Here is a 23,816-nt window from a genome sequence, read left to right as displayed (position 1 = left end):
GTTATTTTTGCCAGACTTTCGGGAGCACATCAGCCAAAGGCAAACTCACAGCACTGAGATGTTGTTACCCTGTTAGTGAGGATGGTGAGAGCTTCATTCAGGACTCCAGACGCCTTGGTGAGGAAGAGCTTCCAGGTCTGCTTGGGGTAGACCATGCCGCCAGACACCTTACATGTTAGCAGGTCAGCTAGTTTTTCGCCAGTGAGTGAGGCCAACTGAAGGAAATAATATGAAGACCATGAAATTAATGTCATTTATCTAAACCTTGAATACAAAGCCTTGCATAGAAATCTCAGAAAAAAAGGTTTACAAACTCATACCGATGAGCAAGCATATTCAGTGAGTGTAATATTGCAGAGCATTCCAGTCATCCCAGAGTCCAAGTCATCCTGTAGGCTCGAGCTGAATTCATTCAAGAACAAGCATGTCAGAAACAAAGCTTTATTTAATTATTATATCATCTGTCAAATAATTAATGCACACACAATGATTTTTGTATAAAGGATAGATTAAGAATGTTTTCCTTTAGTATTTGAATTGTACCCACTTGTGTACTCCAGAACAAATGCTGCTCTCTGTAAAAAGTCAGATAAATATATCAAAATAAACCTGGAATTCAAAAAGATGCATCAAACTGTGATAAACTGGGCTGACAAGTGTCATTAAGCCCAGATATATATTACATACAAAGTAATGTAAGAAAGTTTTTTTTTTTTTTTTTTTAAGCATGTGGACGGTAGAGAAACTCTCTCAGTGCGTACGAATACAGCCCTGTTGGACTGTGTGAAGCTTACCGTTCCATGGTGTGAATGGACACTGAAACAAGGAAAAACAAATGTGAGTAAAAGCTGCTTTTGTGAAAATCACACTTACTCTCCTGCTCATATACTCTCAAGCAGCAGTACCAAAATGTCAAATACAAAAAATGGGAAATGTCAGTTGGCTTTAAATGGAAAACAAAGCTTTGGACATGCTACATTATTTTGGTGCAAGTATGTGAATGATCTGGATATGTTCATATTCATTATGAGAAGAACTTGGAACTTAGCATTACCCTTTCATCAACTGGCATCGTCATGCAGTCTGTGCCAAATACAAAAAAAGAAACAGTGTCACACTGGAACAATCACATATAACTAAAATAAATATGTCAGGAGCCAGAACACTGAACCCAAGAGCAAGACCACAGAACTTAACATTAAAGACTTTATTAGTTCAGAGCAGTTCAAACAGGCAAGGGTCAGAGATTAGGCAGTTCAGAAACTAAAGTCCAGGCAAAGGTTCAGAAGACAGGAAAACGGGTACAACCACAAAAATCCAGAGAGTAGTTGATAATACAAGTGAAGGGTCAAAAACACACGGGCAGTCCAAACAAAAGCACAATCCAAAAACAAATACCAAAGCCAAACACCAAAGCCAAACAGAGTCCAAACACAACGGGTCAAATCAGAACAGAAGGATAAATCAAGAGGCGGAAGTCTAAGACAAAATGGGTCGTAACAGAAATCAATCAGAAATCAATGCTGGGGCAGATGGTCGGGACACATAACAATCTGGCAACAAATGACAGAAACAAAGGGGTTTAAATACACCACTAAACAAGCACAAAACGAGAAACAGGTGGAATCAATGACAGGAGACAGGAAGGAAGTATATATCAGGAGTGGGGCGATAGACACAGCACTAGATCTGACACACTTGACCTTTGCTGTAAAAAAAAACCTTGAAATAATTTCTGTCAACAATAATGTTTTCAAAGCAATGATCACTCAATGTCACTCAATCATATTGTATAACCAGGACGCTAATAATTTCCAGTTTGACCACATCGATTCGTAATACTGCTCTCAACAGAATCCTTCTGCACTAGTAAATCAGAAGTGTTAGTTTGCTAGTTAGCGACATTAGATAACAACAACTGAAGAATGCACACTACAGAACGGAATTGAAAGTAATTTGGCAACGATAATTGAAAATTGTTGAAAAAGCTGTGTTTAATGTTCTGGGTTATGGGGTTTTACAAAGAATTGGAAATGCAGTTTGTTCTGCGAATTTTACTTGTACTCACGTCTGGGTCCTGCTTGCATGAACACGTTAATGCTGGCCCAGATGACTGGCTCCTGACGTCCTGGCATTGAGGAGAGTGAGTGACGAAGCCTCTTGATTCTGAGCAAAAAGAGGAAAACAAACTGAAACAATGCCTGGTAAGGTCAACAGACCAATCACGCCAGGGAACACCATATTGCAGAAATGTGATCAAAGACAGAGACAAAGTAAGCCTGTGGTTGAACTCACATGGTTTGGATGGAGCTGCAGTTCAACGGTCTCTACAAACGGGAAAAAATAACTTCATGAGAACACGGTTTCATTTTTCTATCACCATTTATTTTAATGGTCATACGTGATCTTTTTAAGGGCTGTATGTGGCCTTGTTTCCCTGCTGAGCCTGGGCACACTGAACATATGATGCTAATTTAAAATACATTTTATAAAAACATAAACGCTTACACACAAGAATAGTACCTGTTGGGACAACATTGCAAACTCCCTGAGGAATTCTCTCTGCTTCATGTCATTCGGTGATTCCATGAAGTGGTCAAACACTGCAGTGATGATGGCTTCTTTATCTGAAAGTGCAGGGTGGGGCGACACGACCAGCTCCGCTGTCTGTCGAGGGCTGAGAAGGTTCAGGGTCTCCAGCTGAGAGGAGTGCAGCAACGAGTCACCGATTTGGCACAATAAAGTCAAACTTAGTTAAATTGCATGTTTTACAAAGCATTTATCACGATGCTTGGCAGCAGAACCTGGCATAAAGCCCCCTAAAAGCAGGCCATGGGCAAGAGCAGCAAGGACAAGATGACAGTGGTTGCATGCTCATGCTCTTGCATGATGAGTGATGTCTTTCTAAAAGATTGTTTATGTGCATTTCATGACCTTAGAATTATAAGGTCCTAACTAACATTTCGACCAAAACTAGTTAGTGTTGTGAATACGTCAAAGGTACTAAATACTGTATATGTGTGAATCTTTACACACATAATGAAAATAATGTTTAAAAGTGTGAAAAGATTTAAAAGGTTGTACCTGCTTGTAGCCCATTCACTTTGGTATCTGTGAAGCTAAATACCTCAAAACCACTCATAACACAGATAATTCTATAATTCCACGATTTCCACAATGCAGCATCCACGAGACTACTCTGCTACTGCGATCATGCAAAGTACCATGGCTTACTGACACACATGAATGGAATTATGAATCAGTGCAACATACCGGTTGGAAGTTTGGATTTAGCATCAGGAGCTCCCGGAGAGGCACAAAGGCAGAATACGATTTGAAGTTCTTGTACAGCCAGGCCTCACTTCCATTAGTGCTGTCCACACAGGCAGGGTCTGAGGCAAGAATCCGCAAATAGACACTTTAACAGCACCACCATTTTGGAATGCTGAAGGTACAACATCACATGATGTTTTGAAAAAGATCTTTACCTGAGGTGTGATTTCGGGTCAGGAAGGGGAGGATGAAATGTTTGAGCACCATGCGCTGTTGCATGTCGTCCATGTGAGGAAACTGGTAGCCGAATTCATTCACCCTGGGAAAAAAGACTGCAGTTAGCGACAGACCTCCATGAAGTCATGAGAATGACACTGATTCACTGCAGCAATGTATGATGGGAAATGACTCAGCACTTACACGTGGTGGTAGGTCTCGCAGGTGAAGTTCTTGCTGCTGAGACAGGACAGAAACTCCACTGACACAGAGGACATGAGAGTCCGCAGTTTTGGATGGAACAGGTGGTGGATGACTGGTACGGTCTGTAGCTGTTCCACGCTGAGTGTGTTGATTCTGAGTTCACCCACCACCTCCAGGACGGGCGGGCTCCTCAACTTGACAGACTGTGAAAGGTGAAAGCCGTTATTTTTGCCAGACTTTCGGGAGCACATCAGCCAAAGGCAAACTCACAGCACTGAGATGTTGTTACCCTGTTAGTGAGGATGGTGAGAGCTTCATTCAGGACTCCAGACGCCTTGGTGAGGAAGAGCTTCCAGGTTTGCTTGGGGTAGACCATGCCGCCAGACACCTTACATGTTAGCAGGTCAGCTAGTTTTTCGCCAGTGAGTGAGGCCAACTGAAGGAAATAATATGAAGACCATGAAATTAATGTCATTTATCTAAACCTTGAATACAAAGCCTTGCATAGAAATCTCAGGAAAAAGGTTTACAAACTCATACCGATGAGCAAGCATATTCAGTGAGTGTAATATTGCAGAGCATTCCAGTCATCCCAGAGTTCAAGTCATCCTGTAGGCTCGAGCTGAATTCATTCAAGAACAAGCATGTCAGAAACAAAGCTTTATTTAATTATTATATCATCTGTCAAATAATTAATGCACACACAATGATTTTTGTATAAAGGATAGATTAAGAATGTTTTCCTTTAGTATTTGAATTGTACCCACTTGTGTACTCCAGAACAAATGCTGCTCTCTGTAAAAAGTCAGATAAATATATCAAAATAAACCTGGAATTCAAAAAGATGCATCAAACTGTGATAAACTGGGCTGACAGGTGTCATTAAGCCCAGATATATATTACATACAAAGTAATGTAAGAAAGTTTTTTTTTTTTTTTAAGCATGTGGACGGTAGAGAAACTCTCTCAGTGCGTACGAATACAGCCCTGTTGGACTGTGTGAAGCTTACCGTTCCATGGTGTGAATGGACACTGAAACAAGGAAAAACAAATGTGAGTAAAAGCTGCTTTTGTGAAAATCACACTTACTCTCCTGCTCATATACTCTCAAGCAGCAGTACCAAAATGTCAAATACAAAAAATGGGAAATGTCAGTTGGCTTTAAATGGAAAACAAAGCTTTGGACATGCTACATTATTTTGGTGCAAGTATGTGAATGATCTGGATATGTTCATATTCATTATGAGAAGAACTTGGAACTTAGCATTACCCTTTCATCAACTGGCATCGTCATGCAGTCTGTGCCAAATACAAAAAAAGAAACAGTGTCACACTGGAACAATCACATATAACTAAAATAAATATGTCAGGAGCCAGAACACTGAACCCAAGAGCAAGACCACAGAACTTAACATTAAAGACTTTATTAGTTCAGAGCAGTTCAAACAGGCAAGGGTCAGAGATTAGGCAGTTCAGAAACTAAAGTCCAGGCAAAGGTTCAGAAGACAGGAAAACGGGTACAACCACGAAAATCCAGAGAGTAGTTGATAATGCAAGTGAAGGGTCAAAAACACACGGGCAGTCCAAACAAAAGCACAATCCAAAAACAAATACCAAAGCCAAACACCAAAGCCAAACAGAGTCCAAACACAACGGGTCAAATCAGAACAGAAGGATAAATCAAGAGGCGGAAGTCTAAGACAAAATGGGTCGTAACAGAAATCAATCAGAAATCAATGCTGGGGCATATGGTCGGGACACATAACAATCTGGCAACAAAAGACAGAAACAAAGGGGTTTAAATACACCACTAAACAAGCACAAAACGAGAAACAGGTGGAATCAATGACAGGAGACAGGAAGGAAGTATATATCAGGAGTGGGGAGATAGACACAGCACTAGATCTGACACACTTGACCTTTGCTGTAAAAAAAAAACCCTGAAATAATTTCTGTCAACAATAATGTTTTCAAAGCAATGATCACTCAATGTCACTAAATCATATTGTATAACCAGGACGCTAATCATTTCCAGTTTGACCACATCGATTCGTAATACTGCTCTCAACAGAATCCTTCTGCACTAGTAAATCAGAAGTGTTAGTTTACTAGTTAGCGACATTAGATAACAACAACTGAAAAATGCACACTACAGAACGGAATTGAAAGTAATTTGGCAACGATAATTGAAAATTGTTGAAAAAGCTGTGTTTAATGTTCTGGGTTATGGGGTTTTACAAAGAATTGGAAATGCAGTTTGTTCTGCGAATTTTACATGTACTCACGTCTGGGTCCTGCTTGCATGAACACGTTAATGCTGGCCCAGATGACTGGCTCCTGACGTCCTGGCATTGAGGACAGTGAGTGACGAAGCCTCTTGATTCTGAGCAAGAAGAGGAAAATGAACTGAAACAATGCCTGGTAAGGTCAACAGACCAATCACGCCAGGAAACACCATATTGCAGCAATGTGATCAAAGACAGAGACAAAGTAAGCCTGTGGTTGAACTCACATGGTTTGGATGGAGCTGCAGTTCAACGGTCTCTACAAACGGGAAAAAATAACTTCATGAGAACACGGTTTCATTTTTCTATCACCATTTATTTTAATGGTCATACGTGATCTTTTTAAGGGCTGTATGTGGCCTTGTTTCCCTGCTGAGCCTGGGCACACTGAACATATGATGCTAATTTAAAATACATTTTATAAAAACATAAAACGCTTACACACAAGAATATTACCTGTTGGGACAACATTGCAAACTCCCTGAGGAATTCTCTCTGCTTCATGTCATTCGGTGATTCCATGAAGTGGTCAAACACTGCAGTGATGATGGCTTCTTTATCTGAAAGTGCAGGGTGGGGTGACACGACCAGCTCCGCTGTCTGTCGAGGGCTGAGAAGGTTCAGGGTCTCCAGCTGAGAGGAGTGCAGCAACGAGTCACCGATTTGGCACAATAAAGTCAAACTTAGTTAAATTGCATGTTTTACAAAGCATTTATCACTATGCTTGGCAGCAGAACCTGGCATAAAGCCCCCTAAAAGCAAGCCATGGGCAAGAGCAGCAAGGACAAGATGACAGTGGTTGCATGCTAATGCTCTTGCATGATGAGTGATGTCTTTCTAAAAGATTGTTTATGTGCATTTCATGACCTTAGAATTATAAGGTTCTAACTGACATTTTTGACCAAAACTAGTTAGTGTTGTGGTACTAAATACTGTATATGTGTGAATCTTTACACACATAATGAAAATAATGTTTAAAAGTATGAAAAGATTTAAAAGGTTGTACCTGCTTGTAGCCCATTCACTTTGGTATCTGTGAAGCTAAATACCTCAAAACCACTCATAACACAGATAATTCTATAATTCCACGATTTCCACAATGCAGCATCCACGAGACTACTCTGCTACTGCGATCATGCAAAGTACCATGTCTTACTGACACACATGAATGGAATTATGAATCAGTGCAACATACCGGTTGGAAGTTTGGATTTAGCATCAGGAGCTCCCGGAGAGGCACAAAGGCAGAATACGATTTGAAGTTCTTGTACAGCCAGGCCTCACTTCCATTAGTGCTGTCCACACAGGCAGGGTCTGAGGCAAGAATCCGCAAATAGACACTTTAACAGCGCCACCATTTTGGAATGCTGAAGGTACAACATCACATGATGTTTTGAAAAAGATCTTTACCTGAGGTGTGATTTCGGGTCAGGAAGGGGAGGATGAAATGTTTGAGCACCATGCGCTGTTGCATCTCGTCCATGTGAGGAAACTGGTAGCCGAATTCATTCACCCTGGGAAAAAAGACTGCAGTTAGTGACAGACCTCCATGAAGTCATGAGAATGACACTGATTCACTGCAGCAATGTATGATGGGAAATGACTCAGCACTTACACGTGGTGGTAGGTCTCGCAGGTGAAGTTCTTGCTGCTGAGACAGGACAGAAACTCCACTGACACAGAGGACATGAGAGTCCGCAGTTTTGGATGGAACAGGTGGTGGATGACTGGTACGGTCTGTAGCTGTTCCTCGCTGAGTGTGTTGATTCTGAGTTCACCCACCACCTCCAGGACGGGCAGGCTCCTCAACTTGACGGACTGTGAAAGGTGAAAGCCGTTATTTTTGCCAGACTTTCGGGAGCACATCAGCCAAAGGCAAACTCACAGCACTGAGATGTTGTTACCCTGTTAGTGAGGATGGTGAGAGCTTCATTCAGGACTCCAGATGCCTTGGTGAGGAAGAGCTTCCAGGTCTGCTTGGGGTAGACCATGCCACCAGATACCTTACATGTGAGCAGGTCAGCTAGTTTTTCGCCAGTGAGTGAGGCCAACTGAAGGAAATAATATGAAGACCATGAAATTAATGTCATTTATCTAAACCTTGAATACAAAGCCTTGCATAGAAATCTCAGAAAAAAAGGTTTACAAACTCATACCGATGAGCAAGCATATTCAGTGAGTGTAATATTGCAGAGCATTCCAGTCATCCCAGAGTCCAAGTAGTCCTGCAGCTTAGAGCTGTATTCATTTAAGAACAATCATGTTAGATAGATATAACATAGCTGTAAAGATAGATTTAGAATGTATTTCTTTTTCTTGAATATTTTAATTATACCCACTTGTGTACTCCAGAACAAATGCCGCTCTCTGTAAAAAGTCAGATAAATATATCAAAATAAAACCGGAATTTTAAAAGATGCATCAAACTGTGATAAACTGGGCTGACAGGTTTCATTAAGCCCAGCTATAAAGACATTACATACAAATTAATGTATGAAAGTATAATTCTTTGTTAAAAAATAAAGCATGTGCACTGTAGAGAAAGTGTGTCAGAATACAGCCCTGATTGAAGCTTACCATTACATGGTGTGGATGGACACTGAAACAAAGAAAAAGCAAATGTGAATAAAAGCTGCTTTTGTGAAAGTCACACTTACTCTCCTGCTCATATGTTCTCTCAAGCAGTAACAAAAAAATGTCAAACACAAAAAATTGCATTACCCTTTCATCAAATGGCATCATCATGCAGTCTGTACATAAAAAAAAATGAAACAGTGTCACACAGGAACAGTCATATATCGATAAAATAAATTCTTCACAGAAAGGGTATTTTATGAACACAATTTTCACATGGGTGGTTCTACACCGACATTTTCGAAAGCCATACGGAAATCATTGAGCCTGTCAAAGGGGAGAAAATTCCCACATGATATGAGTTCCTGTTTTTAAAATATGTAGTATCAAAACATGGCCATCTCTGAATCAGCCTCCTTTATATTCCATTAAGGGCAGCTATGACTTAATCTGTGAAATTTGAGATATTCTGAAGAAAAGAATGCTGGGTGGCATAATTTGAATTCATATTTCTGCTTTTTATGCAAAATAATGGAAGGAGCTCTTTGTTTTTGTTTCCCAGCTTGACTATATTAGTTTTTATTCATTTATTATTTTTACATGGACTGGGTTGATCCCTATCGAAGCGTATCCACATTAAGGCCTTGTGTGCTGCTGTTCAATTAGATATAAAGAAAATGGTGGTCTGTATTGGATGGGTCCTCAGTACTCCAATACTTGGTTTCGGTATCGCGAGTGAAAAGTGGTAACCCTTGTATATTAGCTCTGGAGAAAATACAATGGGCTTTAGGGGCAGGTCTCCAATGTCCTTGTAGGAATAAAGGATGCTTTGAAACATTATTCTGATTATAATTATGGTTATGCTGCAGTTTGGCAGATGCATTATTCAGGATGATTTATGGAACCTTTCATGCTTGAATGTAAAAAATATCTTATGAAATGTCATTGGGTCAGACATCTTACCAGATGTTGGAGTTGAAGTTGTGTTTACTGGAGGTGTCCGCTCAATGCCCAAACTGTCCAGATCGGACTGAGGCTGTCTCTGGATCCAGTGCTGTATGACAGTCACATGCTCAAAGGTCTTCAGGTCCTGCACATTACCTCCCAGTAGCTGACTTACCGCCGTCACATTGAGATCCTTAAAGTGGAAGAAGTATTCATGTTAGAAAAGCATCATATTGGTCTATGAGAATACCATGTTCTAGGGTTCATTTACTGTGTGTCGCATCACATTTCTCAACTTACCAAGAGTACGCTTGAGTTCAGGTTTATAAAGGTTTCTAAGTCCATGCTAACATTGGCTCTTGACAGTCTTAATATGTAATCTTTGGGTGCGCCTCCTGAACAGACACAAATGGAACACAAAGGAAATTAGAACTAGATGGCTACAAGCCAGTCATTAACAACCAAGCAATGCTACCACCTCGGTGGACAACTGTTTGTTCAACCTGTATGAGAGGAATGAAAATAGTGTTATAGCATGCAAATGAAAATGGCCAGCGAGCTACAGGTTGTTGACCATGACACTCACCTAGGTAAGACTGAATGAGCTGGTAAGTCATCAGTGATATGGGATCAGATTCATTAAAGGCCTGTTCAGCTATGAGGAACATTTCATCCTTGAACTCCACAGGACAAGCTGAAATAGTCAAGGAGTTGGCATTTCTGTAAATGTAAAAAAAGGAGCTAGTGTTAGCAGTGCTTTATCTCACACAGTTTAATGGTCCTTACTGTACCTTCATTTAGCATTCAGCTTACACTTTTGCTCAAGGAACTAACTGCAATGTCCCACCTGTAATACAAACCTACAGCCGTTACCCTCAATCAGATTGATCTTTACACAATATGACCCCATAGGTAAAACTCAGTAAGGGCTCGTAGTTTAAACTTTTATAAGTTCTGATCATTAAAACTTCATGAGGCTTCCTAGACTCAATAAGGCCTCACAGTAAAAGCTCAATAAGGGTTCATTAGAATCTCACTTCAGACTCTCAGGGGTGATGTTCCTCAGGACACTGTTGGGAAGGGGGCACAGATTAGGCCCGCCTATTGCATTCAGCTCTGCGGTCCCCAGGGTATTGGCAGGTGTTTCCAAGTATTTTAAGATGATGGCTTTGCTCTACAACAGAAAATGAAGAACAACAACTTTGATTGAAAGGTTCAATAGCTGAAAATAGGGCATCAGTGTAAATGTTTGGGAGTATTAATAAAAGAAATGTTAGATAAATGTGGATTACATGCCACCATGTGAAAAGTATATTAGATTGGAGGGAAAAATTGACAGAAATTTGATCGGCATACACGCCCACTGGTCCTTATTTACATAAAATTACTATTTCAGAAATGTTTTGGAATATATATTTTAAGACATGTTCATGCGGTTATGAAGACTAAATTGAGGAAAAGTCCATTTTGATTTCAACTCAAATCAAATCTGTCAATTAAATCCAATTCTCTTTAATACCCGAGAAAGTGAACCTTCCCTTTTAAATCCCCAGTCCTGTACAGAATATTCAGAAATTGCTGGTTAATAACAGGCAAAAACACTGGGGAAAAAAAACACAGATCATAACAGAATCCCCCCCCCTATGGGCGACACCCGGTGCCCCTCACGTCCAACTCAGGGTGTTTAACAGAAAGGTCATGGAGGTGACATAAGGCTTAACCCAGGAAACATGAAAAACTGGATGGAAGCGGCATAGGGGAGGCGGGAGGCAAAGTATGATGGCAGACGGGGTGTCAAGTTTGATGTTCTTTGAGCCAGGCCAGTAGGTGCAGTTGAAGTGGAACCTGTTAAAAAACAAGGTGGTTTCGGGGAATCACCTAGGGCCTCCCCAAAATTAGGAGGCTAACAGGTGACGTGATGGTCGGCCTGTAGCGTAGTGGTTAAGGTAAATGACTGGGACACGCAAGGTCGGTGGCTCTAATCCCGGTGTAGCCACGATAAGATCCGCACAGCCGTTGGGCCCTTGAGCAAGGCCCTTAACCCTGCATTGCTCCAGGGGAGGATTGTCTCCTGCTTTGTCTCCTGCTTAGTCTAATCAACTGTACGTCACTCTGGATAAGAGCATCTGCCAAATGCCAATAATGTAATGTAATGGTGGTAACTTCAACCAATGCAGCTCCCGTTAGAGTGTTAGTCCGAAAGGCTTGCCTCAGAGTAGACCTAGTCCAGCACAGTAGAGGCAGAGACATTACAGAATATGCATCTCCCTCCCTTGCGGTGAAAGCCTGGTTCGGCCGACTTGCTAGGGCTCAGGTTCGGGGTCTTCTCCCAAGGGCTGACGACTGGGATGTGGGACGGGTGTAGGTCAGGGGTAACTGGGTTCTCGGGCATGTCTCGAAGCTCGTTGCTCCCTTAAACGTGAGTCCCCTTGTATGGCTAGACCAATGAGTGCCTCCAGAATAGCAGGTAGTTCGCAGGTCGTCAACTTGTTCAACTGGACAGCCCGTTGTTGAAGGCTCCACCCCGCTGAGACAGCCAGGGTCCGGAACTCGATGGAGTAATACCGAAACAGAACGGTTACCCTGGCGGATGCGGAAGAGTTAACGCGTTGCAACAGGCCCGGAAACCGCAAGGTCGAAGATCCTCTTCATAGCCAAAGTGAAGAGGGTGTTCGGTTGTACTCAGTGGCGCCAAAATCCCGAATCCCGTCCCCCATTCTCATGCTCTGCCAGACAACAGGACGATGACGTAAGCGTCTCGGTTGGGACGACGGGTGGCTGCAGCTGAAATATCAGCAAACACTGAGACAGGAAGGATCCGCAGGCGTCAGGATCTCCATTGTAACGCTCAGCTGGGAGCAGACAGGGTTCTGGGTGGGCAGAGACAGGCTCGGGAGCAGCAACAGGATGACAAAGGAAGTCCAATATATAGTAGAGGTCAAAGGCAGATGGTCCATAACGATAAGGCAGTCCAAACAGGCAGCCAAATCCAAGAGCACAAACCGGTGAATCAAAGTCATATTCGAACAGAGGAGAAATCCAAAAGGCGAAAGTCGAAAACAAAACGGGTCGATACCCAGGTAATCAGACAGGAAAAAACACTGGAAAGTATGGCGGAAGCACATGACAATCTGCCAAAAAACTAACAAAACAAGCAGGTTTAAATAGACGAGGGGAAAATAATAATTAGGTGTGCACAAAAACCAGGAAGTGAAAACAGGTGGAACAAATTAATGTGGAGGAATACAGTCTACGGAAAGCACAGAGGGAAATAACGCTGGGAACTTGGAGGGAAAAAAACTGATCATGACACTATCCATTCTATAATCCTGCCTGTGAAATTAAAGAAGCACACGTCAGGACAGAATTTGAGAGAGAGCCAGAAACTAAGTCGAGTTTGATCAGGACTGAATGCGCAGTGCTGTCTGCTTCATGGAACCTGTGTTCCTGCATTACCTTTTCAGGCTCCCACGCTCCATCTTCTGAGTTCATTAGAGCAGCCAGGTTGTCAATGGTGATGATGCTCCACTTGCTGATGTCATCCAGGGAGGCCATACGAGACACAGAACCCAGGAGTTGCAACTGCATATCTGAAAGGCCCGCTGGGAATGCCTGAGAGACAGGAAATAGCAGAACCGTGATTTACGTATGGCACATTTGAAAATATGTTTATGTATTAATGATGACAGCCCTGTGGAACTGACACAATAGTGATAGGTCATATTATTATTGTTATTATTATTATTGTTATTAGTACCTGCTTTGATTTGCTCAGAACAATTGTCTGCAATTCATCCTCATCCACCTTCTGAGCCAGAGCTGCAAAATTGTCCTTCACAACCTGCACGCTTAGACAGTGGCCGAACTGGATGGCATCGTAACCGAAGGGAAAAGAGTCATCGTTGATGGTGACCTGTGTGATGTTTCCAACTGTGCAATGATCTGAAGAAAGACAAACCAATGAAGTGTGAACATGGAAGGGCTTGTACATACTGTACCTAGTGCAATGGAGACATTTCAGAGGGATGACTTTCTTCTTAGGGCAAAGGTCCTAGTTTTAAATAAACAAAGGCTTATTTATGTTATGGGCTGTTAAAGATGACTAGTCAACCAAATGTGTCAGAGCAGACTGGTCACAGGAAGGTGACAGTAATGCAAATAACCACACATTACAACTTTGTTGTACGTCGCTCTGGATAAGAGCGTCTGCTAAATGCCACGTAATGTAATGTAATGTAATGTAGAACAGCATCACTGAACACTGCATCATAACTCTTAAGTGGATAGGCTACAGCAGTAGAAGTCTAATAAATACCTAATAAAGTGCTTGGTGAGTGTATCCAAGGCCCTTTACAGTTAATGCCTCTCATTCTTCCATTCACACACACCAACGCTGCCATACCAGGCACCAACCAGCGCATCAGGAGCAAGTGGGGGTTGGGAGTCTAGCTCAGGGACACTTCCACACACCCTCCGACTGCCAGAAGACCGCTCTTACCTCCTGAGCAATACCGCCTCCTATTTTTAAACAGAAGTAACAACTAAATTTTGTTCCAACCTACCAGCTCCTTGTATATTTTTGGAACAACGTAATTGTTTGAAAAGTCTTTTGAGCTTCTTCCTTTCCCGCCTGCTTCCTTTCTGTTTCCGGAGCTTTCTGAGGTATCTGCGTTTGACCCTCTGTAATGATGAGAAAAATACAATACAAGCTTCCCAGAGAAGAAAAGGAATTTCTTGCCAATAGAAACAATATTAAAATCAATGTGTGGGTGTGGCTATCTCGAATGAGAAAAAATGGCGCCACCTATTGCAGTTGCTCACAATTGTGTCCTCTTATTTTCAACTGAATAATTACTTTGGTATGAAAGGTCAACATGCACATGGACAAAACTAATCTATCATCTAATGATCCAGTCATGCAAATATGTACGCACCTTTCCAAGACGACACCAGAATGAGCTTCCTAGAAACACTGGGAGGGGTTCCAACTTTTGCAGAGTTTTAAAGTTCCATTTTGAAGGATTTCTGAAAGCAAACAATGAAATCATTTAAAAACATATTTTTATGCTTTAATAACTTTTTTTTGTTTTACTAATGTTACATTTTGGTTTTAGCCCGAGGGACTACGGATGAAAATACACTAACATATAACATATTGTCCATAAAATATAGTGCATAGCATATGAACACTGTGTTCGGCAATGTGCACTGTCTGCACAATAAATGGCATAAATAAAAATATAATTGAACCTGCAAGCAGGGTTTAGGGGCCCAAGCAGTCCAGCAAGGCAGGGTCGCCGTGAAAACTTGATCAGATCATGTTAAAAGGGTAGCTGTAAGCTTTAGGTTTTATGTCAATAAAATATGAGCTCACGCCCTGTTTAGGTCATTGGCTGTGATGGATGAATGTTTTTTGTTAATCAAAAATGCATCAGAGACATTTGTGAGGGTTGGTCTGAAGATGATCTGTGCCAAGTTTGGTGAAGATTGGACAAAATATGTTGGCGTTGGAATGTTTTTAAACATTTTGATCAAGTTCAATGGCAACATCAATTAAGTTCAAATAACAGTTTGTCAGGTCTCAGCTTTGGGATTTACCAAAGAATCAGCATACATTAGAATCAGTTTTTCTAAGCGAAATACATTAACAGTAATAAGCAGACATATTTTTGCTTATTGCAGTGCTTCCTAGTGGGAAAATGACACCGGATGTGTGTCATAATGTGTGTCATAGCCTCAAGAAGGAGTCGTGAGTCCATATACCAAGTTTTGTATCAATACATGAAAGCGTTGATGAGATTCCTGTTTGACGGCTTCGCTGCTAATTTTGATTGGCTATACCTCGGCTTGGTCCGAAGATCAAGAAGATTTGGTGAATACTGGCCAAACTTTGTGGCCCCAGTGGCCAAATAACAGAAATTCTTTCTTGCTTCTTCAAAATGAGGGTCCGAGTCGATTTACCAAGTTTGGTTTTGATACAGCAAAGCATTCCTGAGTTCGGACACCACTTTCTGTTTGGCGACATTGCTGACATTTTTGATTGACTGTAATGGACAAACACTTTTGTCTTTGACTTGGGATCTCCCAAGATACAACCAACCACACACAATAATTACTTTAAGGCAAACACATTACCATTATCTGGAAAAATATGTCTTGACATATTGTGGTGCCCTGCAGTGGTCAAATGATTCTATGGTATCAAACTGAGCCAATGTACCCAGTTTGGTGTCGATTCATAAAAGCGTTGCTGAAATATGAGCTCACTTTGTTAGGTGAATTTGCCGCCGATTTCAATTTGCTGTGACGGACAAGCGCTTTCAAAAATCTAAAATCCATCTGATATCTTTTGTGAGGCTCAGTATGAACATCATCTGTGCCGAGTTTGGTGAAGATTGGATACAATTTGTGGCCTGTGAACATGTTCTTAACTTTTTCAGAAAATCCAATATGGCGGATTTTGTGCAAATTCAATTAGTGAGTTTGATCCAAGGAATTTAATGGTACCTCAATTGTAAAAATCACGATTACTCCTCAACTTACATCCATAAACGTAACTCCAACTTTGACCCGTTGGTAGGGCTAGAGTGCTCGAGGTGTAGACATTAATCTCGGTGAAAAGAATCATGGGACTGTCTCCAATCACTGTGCCAAATTAAACAACTTTGTAGGGGCTGCCATAGACATCATAGCCAGAAGAAAAAGATGATGATGAACAGTAAGAAAAGGTAGAAACTGATATTTAGACTATTTTAATCCAAAGGATTTTAAAAAAGGTTTATTTTTTAAATCCTGAAAACAAAGTTACAATACTGCCTCCTACAGGTGTTCATTTAGATATTGTGGGATTGTTGGACAGGCAGTCTATCAGAGAGGACAGAACAGACAGGGTCTCCAGTATAGAGGTTAGGTACCACCTTCTGGTCTTCTGTTTGACTCAAATGCACCATACCAGATCAATGAAGCACAGAAATCCTAAATAAATCCAAAACATTTACGTATTTGACCCAGGTCCGAGTTCAGCCCTTATGTCCCTCTGTTAGACTGTTTTCTTTACCTACCCATAAATGGGGGTACCACGGAGAAGAACTTTTTCCATTGCATCGAGCTGCTTGTCTGAGAACTCCTTGCAGTTTTTAAGTTTCTCCAGTATCAGTGGGTCAGAGTCACTGATGTGAGACTCATCCAGTGTGCAGCACATGTTTCCCAGAACCTCCACAGTCTCCTTGTTCAGGTTTGTTCCTGTTACACCCTGGAATAAATAAAATGCATAGATTAATGAATGTAAACGGGCCGGAGGGCGGCACCTGTTCTGGATTTCATGTCCTTTTATCATCCCATATTGTACAACAGGGTAAGTGGACTCTTTAGTACAAAGAAACATTTATTTGTTGTCTACCTACAAAGTGGTGGCAGTACCTACCACTGGATTTAATCAATTTTGAAGAATCGATTAAAATTAATTTAACAGTTCACCAGTGCTACTCACCAGGCAGCTTTTGGCATTGCTCAGTAACTCTGCTTTCTTCCCACTCAAAGCGTCAGACAGAACATCAAAGTCTGCTTCTCCGGTTTGTATGAAGTACGCCTTGCATGTTGCCTGCTGCACGGTGGAGTAGCTACAGGAGCACATGGGCACAGAAACCTTAAGGACATGCAGGAGTATAGTATGCAGGATAAGAACATGCAGGAAGAGAGTATTCAGGAGGTGAGTATGCTGGAAAAGAGCATGCAGGGTAACATGAAGAAGATGAATCCTTCATTAAGATTTGAAGCACAAAAGCTATTTCTGAAGTTGACTTCGAAAATTTGGCTTAGGTTTAAAGGTTGGGTGAGATTAGTAAAAATAATCTGTCTTTCCAAAGTTGCCCTCGATCAGCTTCCATTGGGACAGATAAGTTTGCCCTGGCCATTCACTGGAGAACTGGAAGTAGGAAGAATTTGGTCCCTCTTGTGTTAGAGTGTTATGTGCGTTTGTTAAGTCCACTTGTATTATAAAGTATGAAGTTTTCGGATCTAACCTGCGTCTCTCCTCTGGTGTCCAGTAATTATTTATTTGAAGGCCCATATTTCTAGAGCCTCAAGTCCATGGTGAAGGAAAAGAGCCACCAGGTGTGGGTCTAATGTTATATGCTGTATGTATTTGTGTACATCTAATTGCATTCCCTGTCTCTCCTACATATTCATGTAACAGTGGACATACGGTATATGCAATTTTTGAAATCGAATGTTAGGTTTAGAAAGTTAGGCTAAGGTTAGAAAGTTGGGCTAGCATTAGAAAGTTGTGTTAGGGTTAGAAAGTTGGGTTTGGTTTAACATTAGAAAGATAACTCACTCTAGGTACAACAGCATGTCGGAAGGTAATTCTGTGAAATTCTGTGGCCTTTCACTCTTGATGATATTGCTCATGCAGGTTAACTGTCGAAAAGAAATAGCACATTATACTTTAATCCATCTCTTGCCACGCTATGAATTTCTAGTATTTTTATCCTCGGTTTGAGCATTTCAGCATTACCTGGGGTTCGCGCAGAACCACCTTTCTTTGGTTCCTTCTCCTCCTGCAAGCTCTGATGAGATTTCTGACTTTTGTTTTTTTAAAACGGCGAATCCTTGTGCACGAGAATCCCTGGAGCATCTCTGTTGAAAGGCTACAATAAAAATAAGAAAGTCACATGGTTACATACACACGGTATGTCAATATGTGCTCACACACACACACACACACACACACACACACACACAAAAGTCTATTTTTCTCACTTATTTTTCATACATTCCATCACATTCTTGTCTTCTTGTAATATAATCAGTTTCCATAGTTCAACGCATTGAAACAAGTAAAAATATTGTTTTAGGGTGCAGGCATCCAAATTCTGAATAACTCAATATCATGTGAGCTATAAAAGTACCAATTCAACTCTCCTATTGAAAAAAAAATTATGGAACCCTCTCCAACACATTTTTGAGCAAATATTAAGAACTTAATCCAGGGTGTTCACATTTTTGTCTGTCAAGGTCACCTATGCTTACTCAAAAGGTGAAGAGACAGCCATCTGTCATTGCAATAAAAAGAGTGGAAAAGCTATGGATATTATAGAAAATTCAAAGGTATTACTACTCACTCATCAGCATCACTGGTTCCTTCAGCAACTATATCAAAAAGCAGAGCCGCCTGCAAATAAAATTCATGAAATTAAAGACCAACTTCTCGGTAAAGTGTGTAAAGTCCACTTGGCATGTTAGTCACTTGGTAATTATGTTAAAGTTCAATTAAATTAGCAAGAATGACAATCCTTATTCCACAACAGGATAAAAGTCCAAAAATATCTCCATGGAGTGCTTCTTTAACATGGGTGGGGGAAGGTGCTGTGTGGCTTATCCTGTTAAAGCACTGTTGCAGTGTGTGGATGGGTGCCACACTCTGGAATATGGTAGTTTATTGTGCCCCCAGTGGCCATGTTGATTCAATACCAGTATAAAACAATAACATTAACCTTAAAGTAAAACTTTTATTGCTTAATGATTCAAGGAGCAGTACGAAACCCATATACAACTGTAAAGATTAGACTCTTTGTACTTTTGATGTAAAAAAAGACCCTGTGATTTTCACAAAAGCCACATCAGACATAACAAAAGTAAATATAGCTGCAAGCAGCAATCCCAAGGGCCAAGCAGCAAGGCCAACACACCATTGCAACATTGGAGCTACCCTCTACCATTGTGCAAAGTTTCATAAAAAATGACAAATTGGTTATAGGTGCTGCCATAGACTCACATTGCTTGAAAATGCTGCCACTTTTAAACATTTTGCCTTGCGATGACGCCAACACCAGGGGCCATTAAGAACAAAATCTAATGATTGTAGGTCAAACGGGGCAAGAGTTCAAACGGGGCCTGTTCAAAGTTAGCCATTTCAATTGATTGCTATTGCCCAACCAATGTAAAATTAATGTCATGGCTTTTTGCCATTACTCTCTACCATTATGCTAAATTTCAGAAAACACCAGGGTGCCTTCACATGTTTAGTGCTTGGCCCCCTCGAAACAAAACCGTACTTTCTGGAACAGAACAAGGCCGGAAACTCACCAAAAAAACTCACTCACCAAAATTGATATTTTCTAATCCAAAAACTCAGAGTCAAATCACTGATAATCTTACTACACTGGCATCGTAAATAAATACATAATTATTTTTCATTCTACAGGAATAGCCCATACATTACTTTCCATGTGTTTTCAGGAGAACCTGAAAATCTGCATTTCAGTTTTATTAAATACAATTTGATATTGGTGGAAATATCATAGCATGTTACAGTAACCTTATAGTTTCCTATTAATCAATCTCATATCCACAGCCTTCAAACATAGTTTACAGCATCCTTCGAGCTGAAATAGTTCATTTGCTTATGTATTGCATACCAAGCTAATTGTAGATAGCTTTTTTGGTTTCATCCAGTGTCAGATGAACATGTAATTACTACAGAATAAAGACAATATAAAATGATTTTTAAGACCTTCTAAGATTAGATGTTGCCTCTATCTTTACTGAAGGATCACGTGACTTTTTTCAGGCCCCATGGTCTGGTATCTGGTAAAGTACTGTATCAGTGTGTGGATGGGCCCCATGGTCTGGTATCTGTTAAAGTACTGTATCAGTGTGTGGATGGGCCCCATGGTCCGGTATCTGGTAAAGTACTGTATCAGTGTGTGGATGGGCCCCATGGTCTGGTATCTGTTAAAGCATTGTATCAGTGTGTGGATGGGCCCCATGGTCCGGTATCTGGTAAAGTACTGTATCAGTGTGTGGATGGGCCCCATGGTCTGGTATCTGTTAAAGCACTCCACAGGATGAAGACACACAGTTGGCTCCAGCACTGCTCATGGATGGGAGGGTTTCAAGCGTTAACAGCTGTGAATAATGCCGCTTTCCTAAGAATCAGGAGATGAGTAAAAATGTAATAGGTTTGCGATGCTGTACCTGCTCAGGTTTCCATTTTTTCTTATTTATCTTCTGCACCACAGCTGGATCCATATTTTCAGAAAAGATCAGCAGACTTCTGGGGATTTCTGAGGCTAGGTCATCAGGGACGTTGTTTAACAGTATCTGGGGTGTAGAATCCACTTCGATAATCTTTGGAAAGAAGAATGGGAAAGAGAGAACGGGGTTATCTCTTGTCCACTGTAGTTATTAAACTGCTTGATTTTTAATGAGACTAATGATCTCAGGAAAATGACAAAAGATAATTCATTATTTGTGTAAGAAACCCATACTAAACGCTAAATGCATGCTAATAAAAAAAAAAAAATGCATGAAATTAAAAAAACCCATTTTGTATTGTATTATTTCCAGAGAAGTTATACAGAGCGTGACAGTGGACATTTTATTTCCACAAACATCTTTTCTGAATTTGCTCTTTGGTCCAATCAAAATCGATGTACATACAAGCCTCATACAACAAAAAAAATGTTTATCAATACAAATATACAGTAGGCCTAAAGATAATTTAACAACATTAACTCATCGGAATTAGCTTTACATTTTTATTCACACATAGTACCTTATATATCCTGGCTTCAGCTTACGATAATAGCCGTGTTCGGAACACATAATTCATTTTGTTTAACAATAAAAGTGTTTGATAATGATGATTGATCGCTCAGCCAATCCCAACACTTAATAGTGGCATATTTACTGTTTTGGATTACATGGCTATTCGAGCCTCTGGGAGAAACCTCACTGATATGTTTGCGGAGAGGCATGGATGGCTGATGTATGCGCATGACTCTGAAGTCACCATGCCGTTTATGGCACCACTTCAGTGTTTCCTTATTGTAATCAACACGAACACTGCATACACAGTATACGAACAGTTGCTTCTCATAGTCTGACACACCTGGGATATTTTATTTTATGAATCCTAGATTAGAATTTTGTAGACACCTTTCTTAAGGACCACTATAAGAATCATTTAAGAACAGTTTTGTGAATGATGCTCAATGTTTCAGCCAATCACTGGGAAGTGATTTAAAGGCAATGTAGCACTTTCTTAGCATACCTTTTGGACGAATTTCTCCCGCACAATTACAGGAGCACTCAGAAGGTTGTTAACAAAAACTGGATTGGAAGCGGTTTGCTGAGCTACAGTGGGGGAGATTTTTGAAATGGCTGAAAAGGGAACGCCTTGTATTAGAGAGCCCAGGCTTTCCAGATTTTCCTGATTGTCAACCTGTGGAAGGAAAGCATATTTTTGAAGAAAAACTACGGAAATTACAAATGCACTGACATAAACTAGTACTTAATGACAAAAATAATACAACATTTGCGGTTATTAGGAGTATAGTAATACTTAATAGATTATGTAATTCAAAATGTGTGCCTGTGTCTGTGTGTGTGTGTGTCCACTGCTTGACCCAATCATATACTTGTTTCATCTTTGTAAATAAAGGGAGACATTATTTTTCTAGAATTAGCATCTTCTAAATATTTTTCCTTCAATTCACATAGTGAATTGCCTATTTTCCATGTTCAGCTCAAAAATGACTTTGCTGTTGTACAGACAGGATGCGATGAGTAAAAACGGACCTGGAAGTTTTGTCCAAGGATCGCTGCTATGATGCTATTGGACTGGGCCTGGTTCCAGCCTGAAACTTTGCCCAGGTTCTTAAGGGACCCGATGATGACGCTTGGAGGAGCTCCACTGATCTGGCCTGGACTCAAACCTGTCACCTGGTTTCCCAGGGCAGTGATCAGTCCAGGACTGAGTGTTTTAATATTCCCAGCCAGCACTGCCGGAATCTGAAATAATGAAAACAACACTCGTCAAAAAAACAACCAGTGACAGGACCAATTATTCAACTACTCAACAATTCCACCTATCAAGAAAGCAATCAACTAATCAGGGAATCAGTAAACCACTCAACCAGAAAACAAAAAACAACCAATTCACTTGTCCATCAATCAGCCACTCACAAATTATCCTCATCAGTGTTCTAAATTAATTTTGTTGTTATTATTATTATTATTATATATATTTTTTATGAATGTTTAGTGCCATAGGCAAATCAAATGAACGAACAAACAGTGTACGAGAGAAAAGTTATTGAGATGAAAGATGTGGAGATTATCACTTAACAGAACCAATAATTGATGTTGGCATACGATCTTGATAATCATTCCAAAACTTTGTCAAAACGAGGTTTGTGGAAAAGAAAAACAGAATGTCATGCAATAACTGAAATGGTTGTTCAAATGAAATAATTCAGAGCAGAAGTTTTATGACTCTGCCTGTTTTAATATATTACTTACATGGGGTTCCACAGCAGTGCAGGACTGATTTATGTTCCTGATAACAGCCAGAGTCTGACTCTCATCCAGGCTGGACAAAGCCTCTCCTGAAGCATAGCATTGGAGTCGGGGCGGCAGTCTGTAAAAGGCAGACCAGTGTTACTCGAGGCAGGAGGGCTTGACCCCAACATGTCCCACAATTTATCACGTGGTGAATATAGTAGTTCAGTAATTCAGGACCTGGTTCTAAAAATGTGACCTATCACTTTAAGTAAGGGATAATACCCTATGAACGAGTCAGTTATGAGGCAATAACTGCCCCACATATTTGTTCATAGGGTATTATCCCACTGTAATGTAGCTATGCACAATTTATTTTTAGTTTCGAAACAAATGTATTAATTGAAATACAATGGTAACGGGAGAAAATATAGCCCCTGTTGCTGGGAAAAAATAACTTTGCACAGCCTAAAATTGCCTCAAACCTAACTGCATCAGACAGACACTGATCAGCCACAACATTAAAACCACCTGCTTAAAGCGTTTTTTCATGAACGGGAGAACGAGAGGGCACAAACGGAAACTGGCAAAGGAGAAATTCCATACAGATAGTATTTTAGAAAGTATTTTTTCACACAGCGAGTGGTCAATGTGTGGAATAGCTTGCCAGACCTGGCCTGATAGTGTTAGACATGATTTAGCTTGCTTAAAGGCAAGCATTGCTGGGCTGAATGGCCTGTTCTCACCATTACCTTATGTCATGTCATGTCATGTGAGCAGAAAATAATAAGTGAATGGCATTCAAAAGTTACATTTTTAAATGAAAATGGAAATCTTCCTCGTTCTATGCTTTCTTATAACAAGGTTATAAGAAATTAAGCGATGCGATATAACCGAGGTGGTTGGTTATTTGTCTGTGTGGTGGTATAAATCTAAGACATTGAAAATGAAATTACAAATAAAAACTAGTGGAAAATGTAAAGTTATTAAGATTGATTAGTTATTGTAGTTAAAATCAACAGTCTTATCATATAA

The 23,816-nt window shown here is 40.5% G+C and overlaps 1 protein-coding gene across 1 annotated transcript in view; it reads right to left on the bottom strand.

The window, feature by feature from the left end:
- The window catches only part of LOC133114198 (uncharacterized), a 117,337-nt gene that overhangs the window by 37,170 nt on the left and 56,351 nt on the right, over positions 1–23,816 (bottom strand). Inside the window, exons 99-140 of the mRNA XM_061223366.1 lie at positions 22,803–22,920; positions 22,080–22,292; positions 21,553–21,723; positions 20,475–20,627; positions 18,620–18,669; positions 18,013–18,145; positions 17,833–17,915; positions 16,987–17,116; positions 16,559–16,749; positions 14,432–14,522; positions 14,060–14,177; positions 13,255–13,439; positions 12,954–13,109; positions 10,535–10,671; positions 10,084–10,217; positions 9,798–9,892; positions 9,516–9,690; positions 8,700–8,728; positions 8,556–8,577; positions 8,318–8,345; positions 8,135–8,216; positions 7,883–8,029; positions 7,594–7,796; positions 7,389–7,492; positions 7,174–7,292; positions 6,435–6,611; positions 6,206–6,237; positions 5,979–6,076; positions 4,964–4,992; positions 4,704–4,725; positions 4,461–4,488; positions 4,234–4,315; positions 3,983–4,129; positions 3,694–3,896; positions 3,489–3,592; positions 3,274–3,392; positions 2,524–2,700; positions 2,296–2,327; positions 2,069–2,166; positions 1,055–1,083; positions 795–816; positions 69–187 (exon numbers count right to left, since the gene is read on the bottom strand). Of these exons, the coding sequence (XP_061079350.1) occupies positions 69–187; positions 795–816; positions 1,055–1,083; positions 2,069–2,166; positions 2,296–2,327; positions 2,524–2,700; positions 3,274–3,392; positions 3,489–3,592; positions 3,694–3,896; positions 3,983–4,129; positions 4,234–4,315; positions 4,461–4,488; positions 4,704–4,725; positions 4,964–4,992; positions 5,979–6,076; positions 6,206–6,237; positions 6,435–6,611; positions 7,174–7,292; positions 7,389–7,492; positions 7,594–7,796; positions 7,883–8,029; positions 8,135–8,216; positions 8,318–8,345; positions 8,556–8,577; positions 8,700–8,728; positions 9,516–9,690; positions 9,798–9,892; positions 10,084–10,217; positions 10,535–10,671; positions 12,954–13,109; positions 13,255–13,439; positions 14,060–14,177; positions 14,432–14,522; positions 16,559–16,749; positions 16,987–17,116; positions 17,833–17,915; positions 18,013–18,145; positions 18,620–18,669; positions 20,475–20,627; positions 21,553–21,723; positions 22,080–22,292; positions 22,803–22,920 (4,585 nt within the window). The remainder of the gene's footprint in view (positions 1–68; positions 188–794; positions 817–1,054; positions 1,084–2,068; positions 2,167–2,295; positions 2,328–2,523; positions 2,701–3,273; positions 3,393–3,488; positions 3,593–3,693; positions 3,897–3,982; positions 4,130–4,233; positions 4,316–4,460; positions 4,489–4,703; positions 4,726–4,963; positions 4,993–5,978; positions 6,077–6,205; positions 6,238–6,434; positions 6,612–7,173; positions 7,293–7,388; positions 7,493–7,593; positions 7,797–7,882; positions 8,030–8,134; positions 8,217–8,317; positions 8,346–8,555; positions 8,578–8,699; positions 8,729–9,515; positions 9,691–9,797; positions 9,893–10,083; positions 10,218–10,534; positions 10,672–12,953; positions 13,110–13,254; positions 13,440–14,059; positions 14,178–14,431; positions 14,523–16,558; positions 16,750–16,986; positions 17,117–17,832; positions 17,916–18,012; positions 18,146–18,619; positions 18,670–20,474; positions 20,628–21,552; positions 21,724–22,079; positions 22,293–22,802; positions 22,921–23,816) is intronic.

Source organism: Conger conger, chromosome 16 (genome assembly GCF_963514075.1).
Source record: "Conger conger chromosome 16, fConCon1.1, whole genome shotgun sequence".
Lineage (NCBI taxonomy): Eukaryota > Metazoa > Chordata > Actinopteri > Anguilliformes > Congridae > Conger > Conger conger.
This window is presented reverse-complemented; position numbering and strand designations above follow the sequence as displayed.